This window comes from Clytia hemisphaerica, unplaced genomic scaffold, assembly GCF_902728285.1.
Source record: "Clytia hemisphaerica strain Z4C2 unplaced genomic scaffold, Clytia hemisphaerica genome assembly, whole genome shotgun sequence".
NCBI lineage: Eukaryota > Metazoa > Cnidaria > Hydrozoa > Leptothecata > Clytiidae > Clytia > Clytia hemisphaerica.
The window spans coordinates 21,062-40,363 of NW_027103728.1; the positions used below are offsets into that span (position 1 = coordinate 21,062).

At 35.8% G+C, this 19,302-nt stretch overlaps 1 protein-coding gene across 1 annotated transcript; it reads right to left on the reverse strand.

Moving 5' to 3' along the window:
• Nucleotides 1–16,392: 16,392 nt before the first annotated feature.
• Nucleotides 16,393–19,101, reverse strand: LOC136804874 (uncharacterized). Its single transcript, XM_067061385.1, has 3 exons — nucleotides 18,696–19,101; nucleotides 18,144–18,203; nucleotides 16,393–17,943 (listed from the first exon to the last, which is right to left on the reverse strand). Exons 1-3 carry the CDS (start codon nucleotides 19,099–19,101, stop codon nucleotides 17,738–17,740), a joined length of 672 nt encoding a protein of 223 aa, XP_066917486.1. The 3' UTR covers nucleotides 16,393–17,737.
• Between the last annotated feature and the right edge of the window lie 201 nt (nucleotides 19,102–19,302).

Here is a 19,302-nt window from a genome sequence, read left to right on the forward strand (position 1 = left end):
TCATATACATCACTTTTTCTAAAAAGGTGAAAATTATTCAATTATTTAACAGCTTTAGTGATGCTTTACTGATTCAGCGTCATTTTTGAAATTTATTCAAAGTCAAAAACGGCACAGGCACCTTCCAGATGAATGTCATGCTTCCCATGCTTCCACCACAATTATACTTGTAAAGTTGGATTCTTAAAAAAAAGATGCGCCATTTATATATATCTTATCAAAGAATAGTGATTTAAAACCAATAATGTAAGAACACGTTTCCAAGTTTCCAACTTATCCTATAGGCTGGATGGAAACTTTATTTTACAGTGAATCAATCTTATTCCTGACAGCTGCTGAAAAAGTTGTTAAAAGTTTATCTCAGCAAAAATAGAAACTTAGGAGACTTTCAAGAGTATAATATTTTACCTGTGACAAATTTTAAGTTGGTCGAAGTAAGTGTATCGTTTTTTTCGATCAGATGGAATAAATTCGCCATCTAAATGTACATGTTCGTACATGTCTTTGTCCTCAATTAAGTCATTGATTTCTTTGTATATATCTTTCATATCATCCTTGGATAAAACTGGTTCCTTGGGGCGATGAAAAACATCAGCAATAGCATTTGAAATACTATTTCTGTTGGTATTCATTCTATTTTGGGATTCAACAAGATAGTCAGAGTACGATCTCATCGAGACAGCTAAATCATGACATGCTGCAAAGAATTTTTCATTGTGAGACAGTTTTGAGTCCCCAAAATAGGTAAGCTGATCAAAGAGTTTGTTGCTTAATTGATTCACTCTTTAAACATGGTTGAGCCTTTTTCTGCTTTCGCCAGTCACGATACTCATGTTCATAAATTTGAGAAAAAATCTTGGAAGTAGTCCAAAACAGTGTCCATTGGCAGCAACTAGGGTAAATTAGTTGTCATTGCAGTAAATATCCCACAAACACTGTAACTGTTTCAACAATTTTTTTATATTCTGGTATGCTTTGCTTTGGTACATTCAGTGAATAATTTCTCAAGCTTGTTTTTCCTGTTGTCTTCTTTATTTTTCAATGGCATAAAATTAGTAGTATTTTCCATGAGGACATCATTGATAGATCTTGATTTCTCTTTACTATTAACATTTGCAGAAAGTTGGACTTCTTCAGCTTCTTGAGTAATCAAAAACCAGATACTGTGTCCCGTTGGAATCAAATGAAGCGGAAAATCTGTGGGTGTCTCTGTGAACTTATGACCTGCACCATCCTTGGGTCCCGTGTAAACCTTTACCAGCTTTTCATTGGACTCTAATTGCAACCACAGATCAAACACATCACCAGATGGATGATGTTTCAAATACTTCTTGCTAAGATTTTCACACTAGAAATAAATTTTGGATGGTTAAATTCAGTATGCTATTTCATAGTAGCCTGTCCCAAGGAGTTCCAGTGATGTTAAACCATAGTTCGGACAGTTCCCCAGGAAAAAATCTTAAATTTCAAAAGATAAAAAGATACCCCTAAGAAGATTATGTACCAAATTTCAGTCAATCCTATCTCTGAAGTCCTCCAGGGGTGACCCTGAGGTTTCAGGCAAATTTAGGGACTGGAACTGGAACCCATTCTTCCTGCCCAGACAATCAAAACTTCCAAAAAAAGAGAAAAACACGCCCAGGTATTCAGCCGATGAACATGTGTACAAAATTTCAACTTAATCCAGCCATCATTGAAGTCTCCAAGCTAACTTATACAGATTTGCCACCATTTTAGGGACTGGAGCCCAGTCTTTGTACTGCCAACAAAATCAAAATTTTGAAAAGATTAAAATGACTTTCCTATGCATTCACACATGGAACATGCGTACCAAATTTCGGTTCAATCTGACCATTTTTGAAGTCTCCAAGCATCCCTGCAGATTTGTGCGGCCATTTTAAATACTGGTACCCACCTCCCACCGCTCACACAATCAAAAATTAGAAAAAAAGAGAAAAAGGCTCCCAGGTATTCAGCCAATGACATGCTTACCAAATTTCAGTTCAATCTGACTATTTTTTAAGTCTCCAAGCTCCCCTGCAGATTTGTACGGCCATTTTCAATACTGGATTCCAGCTCCCCCCGCTCACACAAACAAAATTTTGAAAGAAAAAAAGCACTCCCAGGTATTCACCCAAAGAACATGTGTACATTTTCTTCCCAGAATCATCATCAAGATAAAGGAAACTAATACTGGCATCAAGAAAGTCTTCTACTTCAACATTGACTAACTCAACTTTGCCATTTTGAAAATCTGAGAAGGAAAAAACACTAGTGTCGTCACCTTCGTTGTCACATTGTATATATTGAATGGTAAATTTTAGATTTTCTGCGTGTGTTGTTTCTTTCATTTCTAGAATCAGACCCTTAAACCAATCTTCAATCAACTTATTATTAATACAACGCTCAGTATAGTGATGTACACGTTTTCCTAAAAGGTCACTAGGAGTAGGCACAGTAGAAATATCTGATTGTAGCCTAGCTCTTTTTATTACAGTTTGTCCACTTATCTTTTTTGTTTTTCGTTTTACAGGTTTCCAAGACGCTTTCAAAGTAGTTTCTGTGGCTTCAGTGAGATTTTTTTTGCTTGCTTTTTCGACAGGTTCCCAAGACAATTTTAAAGTAGTTACCTTGGCGTCAGTGAGATTTTTTTCTTTTGCGTTTTTTGAAAATTTCAGGGTCTAAAGTAATGGGTTGGAGTTTCCTTTTCTTGGATCAACTCTGACGGTTTCCAGCCAGCTACTTTTAAAATATTAACTTTATTTCAGAGATAGGCTTATTTTTGTTGTTTTTCACATTTAAAATCAAGCACTTTTTTATGAAAATCAAGTTGTGTTTTAAGTGCCTGCCTTTTCATTTTGTCAATTTTCAGAGAATCTGCAAAGGTATCGATTTCAATTTCAGTTTTCCAAAGCCCACCTTGCTCCTCGACACTTTTGACTAACCTCTCTTTCTCCAGTTGGCTTCTTTTGTAGCCCTTTCTTCATAGTCATTTTCATTTTTATTGCACGCAAATCATTAATTTCTTTTTTCTTTTCAAATAGATTTCTTTCTGTCTAGTTTTAGAACGTCTAGCTATCCATTACTTCAGCAAGTTTTTCTGTGCTCAGTGTTGTCACGCCAATGAGTTGTTTTTTTTGGGTGTACATTATTATTACTTCATATACAATAGTCAGGGCTTTAGGCTTGAGTTTTATAAGCCTGTCGATTTGGCCAAAATCACGTTCTGCAGAGGAGTGAGTTTGTTGTCGGAACTGTCGATGACTGGGATATGAGAGCCTCAGAAGGATTTTCAATTTTTTTCGCTCGCAAGAACAGTTTCATGACTTTTTTTGCCTTACTTGCTCCTTGTCTGTTTCTCCTCCTCTCCTCAAAAAATCACCCTGTCTCGCCTTTGAGATTTCGAATATTTCAGGGGGTTACACTTAATCCAAAAAAGGGTTAAAACCTTGTCCTAAAAAGGGGATATTTCCGAACTATGCTCGTTTTTGACCCGTCGGACTCGTCTAATGTTTTAATACCTACAATCATGGGTGTATAAATGGGTGCATGTCACTAGTCCGACACTTTCTAGTCCGACAGTAAAATAGTCCGAATCTTTAAAATAAATTTACAATTTGGAAGACTTTTTTTACGACGTCACTTTTGTCCGAAAAGGAAAGATTTTAGAGTGTCGAATAAGGGTTTTTCACAGGGATAATATTAATAAAAGATCATTTTGGCGGCATTTTGACATAATTAGAAATAAAGGACCAACCAGGGTTGTAAATCACTAAAGAAGGGTCGTAAAAACAGCTAAATCCGATTTCTTGACTCTTGAAAGCCTATCCTAACAAGCTTCCCAAAATTTAAGAAAACTCGGGTTTAGGGGCCTGACCTCAAAATCGGAACGTTGGATTTTTATAAAGATGTGCCTCTGATTCATATTTCGTTTTTCATATGTTTTTTTTGACTCGTTGTCGGACAAAATTGTTGTCGGAATACTGACGCATTCGTCAAATCCAACGTCGGACATTTTTACTGTCGGACTAGAAAGTGTCGGACTACTGACCACCTGCCGTATAAATTCGTAAAATATTTTCAAAATCCGACGATCCTTTTCTTCAGGCGCTGGCAAAACACCATCGTGCACAATCTCATGTATAGAGCCAATTATCGACCATCTCGAAGGCAAGTTGGGAAAAACCATAGTGGTCGACGAGACGTCATCGGCCGGACTTTTCAATCTACTTAACTCATCAAACCTCGATGACATTCCTATCCTTTGCATTGATGAGGCATTCACATTTTTTTTAACAATGCTCAAGACCTTACCATGGAAAGGATGTGTAAGCTTTTTGATGGGGAATTTTGGTATAAGTTTAAAGGGAATGATTGCAAATGCGTGGGTGTGCCAAAAGGTCGCTTAAGATCATTTCTCCGCGAGATTTGGCCGAAGGTTGCTTCTACAAAGAATGGGCTTGCCGACAGAGTTTTAATCATTTACAAGAACAAAGAAAACATCAGCCTCGAGGATATGGAACAAAAGTCAAATGCAATTGAGGCCGGTTTGGTAAAGAATTTAAAGCTAATATATGAAAGGATCTACAATGAACTTCATGAAGAGCCACCGAGGGTATATGAAATGAGTGCAGAAGGAAACAAAACATTTTTGGCGTATGCGAGGGGGACGTTGTCAGCTTCCCAACAACATGGAAATGTTACGGCACAATGCATTGCGAAGACAACGAAGCAAACAATGAAGCTCATCCTCTGTTTGCATATCCTCTGGCACCGTTTGGGCAACTCTTTAAATGGTGGCGCAGACCCAACACTGTTGGTCATATCAAACGAAACGGTAAACATGGCCATTAACTTGCATTCCAGACTGCAAACATATGCTGGAATGGCAGAATCGGTAAGATTATTTTAAGTAGCTTATTGGAACTATTGGAAGAAAATTTGGCAGATTTTATGGTTTTATCAAAAATCCGCCAAATTAAGTTCCCACCAAAATTAGTTCCAATAAGGTACTTTAATTGGATTAGAAGTATGATAGTAAACAAAACATCTTTTAAATACTCAATTTTGATAAGGTGTAAATGTCTATACATAGAGATAGGTCAGTGCCTAACGTAGCCTGATCATGATAAAATGCTCCATCAAAATAAGTCTGATAACGCCATTTTCCAGGCTTGTAGATGCCGATTTTCATGAATGGATAAAATATGAATATGTTCTTTTGACCGGATTTCATAGTTTAAATCCTAATATTACCCACGGACGTGTGAATTTAAATGAACGTTCAGCCATAGCCTGGATATCCAGCCCGTAAACTTTTTTTTGATTTTGATATTTCTTATGTTTACGGTCTGGTTTACCTAGATCGTCTACATTCTGATCTGAGGATGATTATGCGGATATTCTGATTGGTTGGGTCCAAGCGAATCAGAGATCTGAATGGTGGCGCGCATATAAGAAATTATGCGAGCCAACTTGAAGTGTCCGCCTAAGTAATTCATATAATTCATTCAAAAAATCAGCAAGGCGTGTATGCTGCTTTGCAAGTCTCCCTGATTTTTCTTCTTCGAAGCAAATAACAATAGAATGCCTAATTATCTCCCTTGGGCGTTTGACGGTAGGGAAGAAGTGTGAAGATCAAAACATGGGAATTTTTAGATGTTCTGGTTGTTTTCTTTTCATACTTGCTTAGATATCTTGTTTTAATTTTCTTAATGACATGGTTGCACCAAGTAAAGAACTAAAGGTATATCTTTATTTTGCTTCAATTCTTCTTTTCTGTTTGCCAATTTTGTAGTGCTGTTTTGGGTTGGAAGTTTTGTTTTAATAATTTTTTTTCTCCAAAATTCACTTTGCACTTTCTGTCTAACAGACTTTCCACGAGCCCCCCCCCAGCGGTTTGCGTGATTGGGACTTTTTTCTTGCGTGATGGCGCGATTAGATATTTTTTTGGCGTGATGGCGTGATCAAGATTTTAGCGTGATGCGTGATAGGGCAAAAATTTGAGGCGTGATGCGTGATTTGGCCTATTTTTCGCTATTTTTTGCGTGATGACAAATTTTAGCGATTTTCGTGGTGCGTGATGGAGAAAATCTTTTTGCGTGATGGCGTGATGGCGTGATTCGGGGTGCCGCTGGGGGGCCTCTTCCACCACACTGTCTATATTTTATGGTCAAGGCTGCCATTCTAAATTGATTTATCACTGCTGGGGTACCATCTTCAAATTATGCATGTCATTGTGTGCATATATTTATTTGCAGCCATGGGATTCATGCAGGGGTTCACCTGATTTCTAGGTGAACCAAGCTCTATAATTTTAGAACTTTGTCTGGCTGAGGTAAAAGTTATTTTTTCTAAGATTTTGAACTTGGATATCCAGGCTAGTTCAGCCAACAAAGCCATGCCTTTGTTTCTTTCAAGCCATATGGCGTTGCTGCTAAGTACTTATGGGTTATAAAAAGAAATGTCACCTAGGATTAATTTGTTTGAAACCGGAAAACAACATTAAAAATCTCTGCTGTTCGCTTTTTTTAAATGATTATAGTACTCTATGAGAGTAATAACTGAGAAAATTTTCTCAGACCTCAAGCAGAAAGTCCAACAAAAATCTTAAAAGTTTAACCTGAAAGTGCAAGATATTTTCTGAGACTGCATTAAGTCACAAAAAATTCATATAAGGTCAGCAAGACGATCTAAAAACGTCAGTTAAGTGCTTTTTCTTGTTTTCCAGCTGAGCTTTTTAAGATTAATTCGTTCCTCAGTTAAGTAGTACCTTTTGAGACTTTTTGGCATTGGACGTTCACGAATATACAAGTTGACGAAACTTTGAACATGGAGGTAGAAATAAGACAGGAGATGAATGATCATTTTTTCTTCCCGGATTTCTTTTAAAAAACTATTATAAGCGGCGTCCTTTGATTTTCCAAGCTCGCCCGATGGATTTGTGAAGTTCACTGGATGTGCAGTGTTTTGGTTGGATTTTTTTTGAATAAATTATGATTCAAGAAGGGGATTCCTTAGGTTGTAAAACCTAATTTATTTTTTAAAATTGTTATATCTTGTTGGATGTGGGATGTCAAACACGAGGCTTAGTGTAGCTTTCATTTTGGTTAGGAAAAAACGACTGGAGGTGGAAATTTTGTAGAGAATTAGACAGTCTTTAGTCCTGTATAATCTACTGTTTTCCTTGCCTTTTTTCATGCATATAAACACTTGGAGGATTTTGGAGGAAAACTTAGAGTCACAACTTAATATCTTTACTATCTTTTGCTAAAAGAATTTTTTTTTAAATCTGAAGGATTGCCAACTTTATCAAGTGAAAAGTAAAAGGCCTTGACTTGAAGTGTGAGTATATTTGGCGGCCATTTTGTTTTTTTTGTTGTGTTTATCTTTTACCTGCAAACTGCACTGCAGGAAGAAGAGTACTTCAATCGTGAGTTAAATTTAGCTGACTGGAAATTTTATTTTTAAGATTGAGATACAGATAAAGATAATAAGTAAAATATGGAGGCACACTTAAACAACTTGAAGTGTCTTTGCCGAATTTGTGGTAAAGTTATCGAAAAACATCCAAAGTATCAACATCCTAAATCTGTTGACGAGTTTTCACATGAACTGATGAGGTGTTGTAATATTTTTCTCTCTGATGAAAGCCCAGATGTTTATCCAAAATTGTTGTGCAAAAGTTGTCATCACAAAATTTATAAAGCAAAAAAGGACAATACAACCACAAATATTGAGCCAGCTCATTTCATTGCCCACTCCGACGAATGTGCTGTATGTTTCAAGCAACTTTCACCACCTTCAACATCAACCGGCGGTAAAGCTAAATCTTTACACCTCAAGCAACTTGACAAGGTCTTAAATACACTGAATTTTTCTAAAATTGAATCGTCTATTACGGACACCAACATCATTAGAACTTACACAAAACAGCAACCAATACACAATGCAATAATAATTTTTCAAGACAACACTTGGAAATGTGAGATTCTGAGACAGTTTCAGTTACCATTACTTGAAAATGGTTTACCCGTCATATTGAACAACAGCAACTTGTCTGTTTTGAATGAATTCTTTTCAACACACAACACTTGTACAGGCATTGCTGGTTTTTGTGATGTGATTCAAGATAAGCTTGAAATAAGAGTTCCATTTCCTCAATCAGACATAGTTGTTGAAACTGTTGATCATCAACTGTTGGAAAACAAAGAAAGATACACTATTCTCAGAAAGCTGAGTTGTAAGCTCTTTGTTAAAACCGCTTCAGACAGGAATACGTGTGACACTTGTTGGAATTTCGCTAAAAACAATTTGTGGCGTGCTTGTTCAAGGCTACCAAGCACCGAGGAAGAGCCAGAAAAAAAACGTCAGCGGACAAGTGATTCATCTACTTGTAACCTACGGTTTTTGAGTCGGGAAGATCTGATTGAGAGACTGAAAAATTCTCAAGCTGCAAAGAAGGAAGCAGTTCAAAGAGCTTCTTACCTTTCCAAGAGAATTAATGAAAACCTAGATAGAGTTGGGGTTGAAATTGATAAGGACCTTGAAACAATGTGCTCCCAAATAATCACTGATGACAAAAATGATAATGTATTTCCTGATGACACACCACAGTATTTATTATGGCAACAACAAAAACAGCAAGCAACTTCACGCGGTGGAGGACGTGGAATGAGATGGCACCCATTGATCGTTCGGTAGGTTATTTATTAATTAACAACATCAAATGTTGAAATTGAAATTTCTTGTTTGTGGTAATTGTTAAAGAAAGTTTTCACATTTTTGAAAGCCCTTTCTGGTAAATAATATCATGTATAATATCATACTCTACCATTAATTATCTTTGTTATGTTTAATCAGCCAGAATTTTTTGAATTTATAGCATTGCATTCCAAGAATATTTAGGCAGCTTTAATAAACCTCAGTGGCGTATCAACCGGGGACAGAGGGTGGGCAGTGGTCCCCGAAACGAAAAGTTGTGGCTACGCCTCTGAATCTGATTATATATGATTTATAATTTAGGTGGTGTTTGAGTATCTACAATCTATCGCCAGCAGCATACAAACAAATTTCCAGCAAACGACTCAACTTCATGAGACTGCCATGTGTTGAGACACTGAGAAAATACATCAACTTCACGAAACCAAGCACTGGATTTAATCCTGATATAATACAACGTCTGGCAGAAGATAGTGATGTAGCAAATCTTAAAGATTTTCAGAAGAATGTTGCTTTATCTTTTGATGAAATGAAAATAAAAAGTGACCTTGTCTATCAGAGGTAAAGGTTCTAAAAAATTTTCTTATTCCATCATTTCAGATCTTGTACATTCATTCAAAGTATTCCAGCTAATGTTCTAAAACTTCAAGTCTTTTCTAAGTGAGCCTTATTAGATCTGATTCCTAAAATTTGATCCTCTTCTAACCCATGTAGTCCTTCCATTGAAAAATATTGACATGAGTTTTTTCTGTTCAAATTGACAATTCATGATATGCACCATTGCAATGTCTTCTGACATTGCATCACGGACCCAGCCAGACCCAGCAGCTGATTGGTTGTAAGTGACGTAAAATCAGTCAATACGACATTTGAAACCAATCAGCTGTTGGGTCCGTGGAAGACATTGCAATGATGCATATTATGAATTAATTCTTTTAAAGTTCAACTTTCTTTTTTGATTATAGATCCACATGCAAAATGGTTGGGTACACTGAGTTAGGCAGCATCAACGACGAGTTTGCTGAATATCAGAAAAGTATTGAAGACGTAAATGATGATTTTTCAAAGAAAGATTTTGCTACCTATGTCAATGTTTACATGGTCAGGGGAATCTTTACTAACCTTCAAAGGCCTTTGGCTATTATGCAACTAGAGGGATTACTGGTCACCAGCTATACCTATGTACGATGGAAGCTGTTCGTGTATTGACTGCTATTGGATTTAAAGTCAGGTCAATGACATCTGACGGTGCAAGCTCAAACCGCAAGTTTTTTGATATTATTCATGATGGAGATACTGCTCACAAAAGCAGAAACCCATTCGACATTTCAACATCTCTGTATTCATTCTCTGGTGTCCCACATCTGTTGAAAACAACTTGTAATGGATTTGAAAATTCACATTGGAATAAAAAAACAAGAACTTTGCATGTAAGTAATTCTGGAAAATCCAAGTAGTCTCTAAAGCTCTAACTTTAATAATAAAATCTCCATTCTGAGGTGTGTCGAAAAAGGTTCATCATTGAGTTTTGAGCATATGTCAAAGTTAGATATTTTATCGATTTTTATGTAATCGAAACATTTTCTAATCAAAGCTCGACAAACAAGATGTCAGTTGGAAGCATGTTGTTAAGCTCTACGAGGAAGATCTTGGAATCAAACATGATGGTACAGTTGAGAGGTGCGCCCTTGGAATTCGAAAGATTCATCGCCTACGCGAGGATCATGTCAAGAAAACACCTAGAAGCAGAATGACAGTCAAATTAGCAGCGCAAGTATGATTTCTTTTTAAATAAAACTTGTTGAAGCTAGAAACTGAATTTAAAGTAAAAAATTTATCTCAATATTTGCGATATTTTTGGACACAAATTCATGTGCAGCAGGCTATTGGCAATTTAATTGATGACACTCTTTTCAAAAAAAATTGAATACTTCAACATCTATTTCAACTCTTGTCTTTTGACCTTCTAAGAAAATCCCAATTTTTCACTATATTTAAGTTTTTCATGGTATTCTGAACAGTAGATTGCATATAAAGAAACTTTTACTTCATTTTTTAGGTCTTGAGTACAACAACTGCTAATGCCTTGAAGGATCGGAACAGAATTGATACCAAGTCAACTATTAAATTCATTGAAATGTTTGACCAAGTGTTTGATTGCTTGAATGTTTCCAAAATCAACAAAGGGAAGTTTGGAAAGCCAAACTTGAAGGTGTACAGGTCATCTAATGATAAACGCTTTACGGTAATTATCAATATGTTGTTTTGCTTTATTTGTACCCATTGGTTATCTATCTGATTTTAGTCATTTCAGTCATTTCTAAAGGATTTGTGTCTTTACGCAAAATTATAATACAATTGTTCATTGTTATTGAGACCATCACTGTAATATTTACCTTTTCCCTCAGATATTGCAGAAGGATTTCCTGAAAGACTTCTTAGGAGGATGGAAAAAAGAAGTTGATGCCATGATTGTCATTCTGCTTCTAGGTGTTTTATTTACTTTTTAGTGAATTCATTCGTGGAGCTATCAAAGGAATTGTTACCAGAAAATGAAGGGGAAAGATACTTGTTATCAGAGAGATTTTCTCAGGATCCGCTCGAGGAGTATTTTTCTTTGCAAAGAAAAAAAGGAGGCTCAAACGAAAATCCCTCTTCAGATGGTGCAGGACGTCAGTTCGTAGCAATCAGCACAATGGAGATCTGATTTTACTGGTAACGCATCAGGAAGAGATCGAGACAATAGAACACAGTTTGATATCAAAGATACAAGAAAACTCCCTAGGAAAAAATGAGGACATAAAATATTTACCCTAGTTTTGTGGAATTTATTTTTCATCCGGCTGCTTTTAAGTTTTATTTATTCAGTGTAATTTCATATACTTTGCGTGCTTTTGTTACAAATTTTCATTTGAAAGAATGGGGCATATTTAATAAAGCTTTAATTCGCCTTGCCCAAATTGTGTTTGTATGATTCATTAAACTTTGAGGTATTTCCATACAGTAATATCTTTACAAAAAGCTGTATATTTTTCCTACTGTAATATTCATTTTTAATATTTTACCTTATTTTATACACCAGTTATTTCATGTGATAACATCTTTATGAAAAAAAAACCAACAAATTTTCCCCCTGAAATTAATGGGTCGTGAATCTACTTCTTGTATTCTTTTATTTATTTGATAGCTATGGCCGCCAACACGGAATATCAGTAATACTTTTCCGAGATTTTTCCAAAAGGAGCCCTTTCCGTTTATTAACAAAGCTAGTTGTAAATCAAAACAAAACTCAGGGATTCTCCATAAAAGTTCTTTTATTTCGACTCGGCGGGGAATCTCAAAACTCTCTTTTCTTAAACAATCTGAATAATTAACTAGATTGACCGCCTTTGATTTCAAAAAAGTTCAAGAAAATATCGCATGACGTTACAAAATAGAGGGGGAATCTCTCGTGTCGAAATAATTATTCAAAATGTTAGAATTCGAAAAAAAGATAATTATTCAAAATGGTAGCAGCAAATAAATTATCAAAACAATAATTTTTTTTCTTTAACGCCATTTTCTTTTATTTACTATCTTAATTATTCCAATCACGAATAAACCTTTACGGTTGAATGAACCCAACAACAATAGAACCAATTTTCCAAGGCCCTTTATACATATGAAAAGTTATAAATCAAACGTTAAGGCTAGTTTACACTAATGTAAATATTTCTAAAAAAGAGCTTCTGGCGCGAAAAAGTTTCATGGCTAATGAGGCCATATTTTAGACAGTTCGCAAAATTATCCAAAAAATATTTTCTATCCTTAGGGTGGATTTCGGGCGTCCTGAACTAGACGCGATTTAAAAACTGTTTTGATTTTCTTTCAGGCATAATAGTCAGGTAGAATTAGCCTGAGACCTGGACAAAATTGCCATCAAGCTGAAAATTGGCACAGATGTTCTTTAGGGTATACTGAGTTCCCAAAAAAAAAGCCCCATCAATCCGGACAGGGGAAACCACTTTTTCGGACAGTTTAAAACCGGACATGTCCGGAAAATATGTCCGAAAAAAAAGTTGTTCAAATATACAAGTATTATATATCAAAAGAAAGATAATTTCGAGACGAACAAAAAATTTGCTGACAAGAAGTCATGAAAATAAACACAGAAAGAGTTATGAGTATCAGGAAAAACCCTACTGTCCAATTATTTTTGAATTATGTAGTAGTATTCCCTATTCTCAATGGCAGCGAATGTCCTTACAGCTTCAAGCCATGTGTTTTTAGACCAGCTCCTGAGTGCCGGCTAGCGCCAACCTAGAGGGGTAGTAACTTTCTATACGATTTTCGTGCTCCTCAACATCCAGTTTATGGAATGAAGAGGTAAATAGCGTTTTAAGGGGGCTTTTGAATTAGGGGGTCCTAAGAGAGCTCGGGTAAGGAATTACTATTGAGAAGCCGTTTTATGTCAGTAACACAGTCCATATCTTTTTATCTTAGCCATGGAAATGTCTTGAAACTTGGTAAATATACTCAAAAGAAGTAGTAAAACAAAAAACTTCGAAAAATGTTTTCCAGGGGCTCGCAAGGAGAAAAACGGGTAAAAGGTAGCCATTTTTGCCTATTTTTAGCCTGTTTTCACCCTCATTAACAAATTACACGCTTTAAAATATTCAAAAATTTAACAAAAACATAGAAAACGTTGGACTTAATCGAAATCATTAAGAAAATGAAGGTTACATTGTCATTACGTACTACAATTTCACGACACGTTTATTTGCACTTTTTGGCATCTCAAGGGGCAAAATTCGGGGCATTCTCCGACCTCCATGTTGTACCCTGAGTATCAGGACGACCAAGTATAGAAATTTTATCGCGGATGTGTCAATCTAATCACTATAAAGAGAATCAAAGATGAAGAGCAAATATTGCCGTATTAATGTCTAGCAGATTGTATCAGTATACGTGCTTACTATTGACAAATTCCCCCAGAAACCTCCAAGTTTAATTGAAATGTGTTTCTTTCAAAAGAAATCCTCTACATCATTCCAAATGTATAACAGTAATTGCACAGATCTTTACGTTATCATTCTCTATCACTGACTCTTTTTTAAAAGCGTCGATGATATTTTTGAGATATGCTTTCCACGACGTGAGTAAAAGTATCAATTTAAACTTAATCCAAGATCTTAGATTTTCGTCATGCTTACTTTTCACAGCGTTGAATGCGCGCTGAATAGAATTGATATTCGCTGTCACAGGTCGGAATTTGATTTCGACATGTGATTTCACGGTAGTCATATTCTGATTGAGGTGATGTTTGGTCCCGGGGGGGGGGGGGCACTCGATTTCGAAACGACGGTATGTGCCGCGCAAAATCTGCTTTTCAAAATCGTACCCTTACAGTGCAGTTCAATATGCCTGAAAAGGTACCCTTTCAGTGCATTTTCTCTTGATTTACCCAACCCTTATAGTGGTGCACTATAGTTCTCAGCTGTAAATCTGCGTGAAAGAAAAAGCTTGGGAAATTTTCTGTTTCAAAGAAAAACTGGGAAAATTATTCTTGTCAGCTGTAATTATCAGACAATAGAAACTTTTTCAAACAAACGAGAAGTATTAACCTTTCTTTTTAACAATTATTTTGAATTTGTTTTAAAATTCGACCCTTGCAGTGCAATCTCACAGAAACACACCCTTACAGTGCATTTTGGGATGCTGAAAAACCCCACCCTTAAGCGCGGCACATGACGCAGGCCAGATCATATGAGTGCCCCCCCCCCCGGGTTTTGGTGTTAGTATTCCCTCTACCGGTAAGTAGGTACCTCCAACATTGAACATAATATCTGTTTTTTTTTCTCACGTTCGCTAATTTCGTTGTCTGGTCATTTATTTTCAACAATTCTTTCTTAACGATATAAAGATCTAGGTCATTTTTTTAATGACCTGCATGAGTTCAACACAATGTTTGTTGAATTGAAAAAAATGTGGCATCATGGTAATTACTCTTACAAGAATATGATTTATTTATTTGTTACGATATGCACTTGTATTAATAAACCATGGCTGCATTCGAATGCGACCCGAAAGCTTGGCTATCAACCCAAAGGTGGAGGAAGGTGCCACTCTTTCTCCCTGGACTACTCCACTCTTACCCTTTATCTTTTTCTTTAATACCGAGCATTAAGCAGTGAGGTATCAAGTACAAATGACCCGACCAGGGATTGAATCTACGACCTCGCTCATCGTAGCCAAGTATTCCATCTTTACACTATGGTTCGCTTCAACGTTTTGTTTTCAGGGTTCGCAATTGACCGTATAGCAAGTTGATTTTTATTGGGCGGAAAAGTTGGGTCCAAATTAATTCAGAAATTATTTCATGTCTAAGGAACTGTATCGTACGGGTTGTTCGACAAGATATCCAAGCAGATTTCTGGGAAATTTCTTGTAACGGACTTTTTTTGCTTTAATCCTTAGGTTGTAAAGTGTTGCTCCTCATTAACAAGTCTTAGCGATTGTGGCGGTCAAAGCTGTTTCGAATGACGAATGAAGATGCGCTCTCGAACTAAGTTAAGTGAGCAAAATAGGCGAAATATAGGTAAAAATAGCATTTTACCACCTGAAACATTAAAAAGTGCCAATAATGACAACGTAACCTTAACGATTTCGATTAAGTCCATCATTTTCTATGCTTTTGTCGAGCTTATGAGTATTTTAAAGCGTGTAATTTGTTAAAGAGGGTCAAAACAGGCCAAAAATAGGCAAAAACGGCTTCTTTTTACCCGTTTTTCTCCTTGCGAGCCCCTGGAAAACATTTTTCGAAGCTTTTTGTTTTACTACTTCTTTTGAGTATATTTAACAAGTTTCAAGACATTCCCATGGCTAAGATAAAAAGATATGGACTGATGTTACTGACATAAAACGGCTTCTCAATAGTAATTCCTTACACAAGCTCTTTTGAGACCCCCTAATTCATAAGTCCCCTTAAAACGCTATTTACCTCTTCATTTCATAAACTGGATGTTGAGCAGCACGAAAATCGTATATAAAGTTACTACCCTCTAGGTTGGCGCTACCCGGCACTCAGGAGCTGGTCTAAAAACACATGGCTTGAGGCTGTAAGGAGATTCGCTGCCATTGAGAATAGGGAATACTACTACATAATTCAAAAATAGTTGGACAGTAGGGTCTTTTCTGATACGCATAACTCTTTCTGTGTTTATTTTCATGACTTCTTGTAAGCAAATTTTTTGTTTGTCTTGAAATTACCTTTCTTTTGATATATAATACTTGTATATTTGAACAATTTTATTTCGGACATATTTTCCGGACATGTCCGGTTTTAAACTGTCCGAAAAAGTGGTTCCCCCTGTCCGGATTGATGGGGCTTTTTTTTTGGTAACTCAGTATACCCTAAAGAATATCTGTGCCAATTTTCAGCTTGATGGCAATTTTGTCCGGGTTGTGGTGAAATTTCAACTAATTCTACCTGACTATAAGGTTTAAAAACAATTTTCACCTCTGATTTAGTATTCATGGCCGAAATATATTATGGTCTACTTTTCTTTTGAAAAGTCTCTTGTGTGTTTTTGACCAAAAATGCTAGAATTCTATATAATGTTTTTTTACTCAGGCTCATTAAATAGGCAATAAAGTGTGACACAATCAATATAGAGGCTGTTTTCATGAGTTGAAATTATTTTAATCAATATCTAAGTTAATAAAAACAGAAAAGTCAGAAGATAAATGATTGAAATCATACAGATTTTTACAAAAGTTGTAAAATAAAAAATACTTTGGCACGAGCTCAAATCATTTCATAGTAATCCATGAGATGATGCAATGAGGGTAATGAAAATAAATTCAAAAATTCTTTTGAATGATTACCTTCAATACCATACATGATATTTTCAAAAGTTGCAAAATGCACAATATTTTAATAAAATATGGAAATAAAAAAAGACTTCAAAAATCTCCAGTTACTTTACTCAGAGAATAAATGTATAATAACATCTACACGTACAGGATGATAAAATCATGAAAAATTATCAAACAAAAAATATCAATAGGCACTCGTTTAGTATATATAAATCAAAAGAGCTATTTGATACTGTCTTTTTCAAGCGTCAAAACCAAAGACTTTTTAAAATTCATGGGCAATTATATGAAACAGTACTACTGATGTTGATACAATGTTTTTCTAATTGATGGTTCTGGCCCAAGTGATATACTTTCTGCGTCATTTCCCATAGTAGCTTTCCTTTTATAAATTTGGACGTATGCTCTGATATATGCATTGATGCGTATATCGATCCATTTATCAATAATTTGTTTCCTCAAAACATTTTTTAGGGAGTCATTTCTCAATTTTGAGGTCAGTTCATTCCATGCTAATGTAACTAAACGACTTTTTTCTATTCTATCACGTAATAACTCCCTCAAGTCTTAATTATGATATCGACGTAAAAATTTGGTGTTTAATATTGTACGTGCCACATTTTCCACACGTCGTATAAAAATGAATGTGTTATCATTAATTATCACCAAACCTCCTCTATTCTGGATCTCAGTCCATTTCCGTGTAAATTCAAGGAAGCTGTTGCTTGAAATTGCTTCGGTGCCTTTAAACTTTAGTGAATTCAATAATTTCAAAGCAGCAGAAGCAGCATCTCGAGTTTCAGCTTTGGGTGACTTAAGTAGGCGGTAATACTTCTTGCTTAAAGAAGCAATAACGTAACCACCAACGTATGCAACTACTTTCTGCTCATCATTTGTCATTTTAAGGTCTTCTTGTGAAGCTGGCACGTCTGTTGAGGCCAACAGCTTGTTTTCTTGATCAACAATTTTAGTGATAATTCCCATTGTTAGTGAATGCATCAGGGACATAAACACTTGTTCCTCCTGCTCAAGTGTAAGTCTTTTTCATAAGCAAAAGGACTCTTTCTCAAGAGCGAAGAGATGGATCTTTCGGTAGAATCTTTGCATATCAGAATTTTATCAGGATTTCCAAGTGTACCCATTATATCGTAAATCTGGGTTACCAAGTCCTCGAGGCTGCCTCAAAATTTTTGGCGTTAGATTGTTTGCTTTGAAGTAATTTTGCAGCAAAATTGTCAACCAAGTTTCCAGGACTGAGTTTGTCTCCAACCTTCAAATTATTCATTGGGTCATCTTTTATGCTTGTCAACACTTCATTTGTGATATCCAAATGTTTCAGATTGTCCAGAGTAGTCTTGAGAAACCCTTTGATAAGAAAATAAAAATAAAAATTTTAACATTTCAACCAAACAAGTTTTGACGCAATGCAAGTTACCCTTTTTCACAGTATAGGTTGGTCAAGGGATTTGGTCTTTACAAATGGGTCAATCATGTCATTAAATGACACAAACATTAATTAGAGGGAAAACTTATAACCGATACATCACTGTCTAAGAGTTTTTTACCTTTATTTTGAGATTGATCGTCCAATCCTGATCCTAATCCTGATTTTGAAGACGATTTACCTACAAAAAAAAGTAGAAAATAAGATTGATAATTTTTGCTAGTCAATTTTCCAGAAGTCTTCAGTTGAAGCTTAGCTTATTTGTTGAGCCCTACTGGCCAAGGCAAGGAGCTTATGCCAAAGATATTATAGGATGCAAGGATGTTTCTTCACCTCTTCAAGCAGTCAAGTCTTAGAGGGTAGCCAAAAGATCATCAAAATTGAAAGTCAGTCCTTCTTTAAGATATGAACATTTCAAGAAAATTTTTAACATAATTTATTCATTCCCAATCAGGATCACTTTTTTTTCACAAATCTTAGCAAAAATCTACAGAAACATTAAGTACATCTTTTAAACCTTAGCGCTTAGGGATAGCAAAACTCCTCATAGCATTGGTCGGTTAGTACCCCCAAGCAAGAATTCAAACAAAATTCCAAACTGCTTGTGAATACACAGTTCAAACAAAACACTACATATTTTTTCTGCAGTTTTTCAAAAATTTAAAATACTCACCAGCAGTACAAAGTTTGTTAACATGATTTTCAAAATGGTAATGTCTTGTATATTTCTTTGAACACTTTGGGCATATGTAGACAGTTTTACTAGAGTCTTGTTCTGTGGATTGATCACTTTCTTTCACTTGTTTGATGCTTTCATCAGAGACAAATTTGACAGTTAGAGGAACAATCTCCAAGTCACTGTTTGGCTCATCAAACCCTTGAAATATATTCTCGTTGAAATCAATGCCTTCAAACAAGGAAGGGTCAACTTCGTGATTCTCAAATTGTGAAAATTCGTGAAGTTCTTCTTCTGGAGCTTCAACATCACTGTCATAATCTATATCTTCATAGTCATTTATTTCAGCAGAGTAGTCAATTTCTTCATCATAAAATAACCCATGCTTGCTTTCTTCCGCCATCTTAAATTCGTGTCAATCAAAATTTCAACCAATCAAAAGCGATTAGTTTGAATGAACCCGCGATCAACGCTATGTCAAGAAGAACGAGATTCTTTTGATTTCCAACTTCCGTAGGGCGAGCTCGGAATAAATAGGGGCAATACAACAATCATCTCCTGTCTTATTTCTACCTCCATGCTTTGAAGGATATTTTTTACTTGT

Bases quoted from the DNA above. Each gene is read 5' to 3' on its own strand.
- LOC136804874 (XM_067061385.1), bottom strand. From the start codon at position 19,101: ATGGCGGAAGAAAGCAAGCATGGGTTATTTTATGATGAAGAAATTGAC. The intron at 18,204-18,695 runs GTGAGTATTTTA...TTTTTTTTGTAG, and splicing joins TAACAAACTTTGTACTGCTG to GTAAATCGTCTTCAAAATCA. The intron at 17,944-18,143 runs GTAAAAAACTCT...TTCTTATCAAAG, and splicing joins CGATCAATCTCAAAATAAAG to GGTTTCTCAAGACTACTCTG.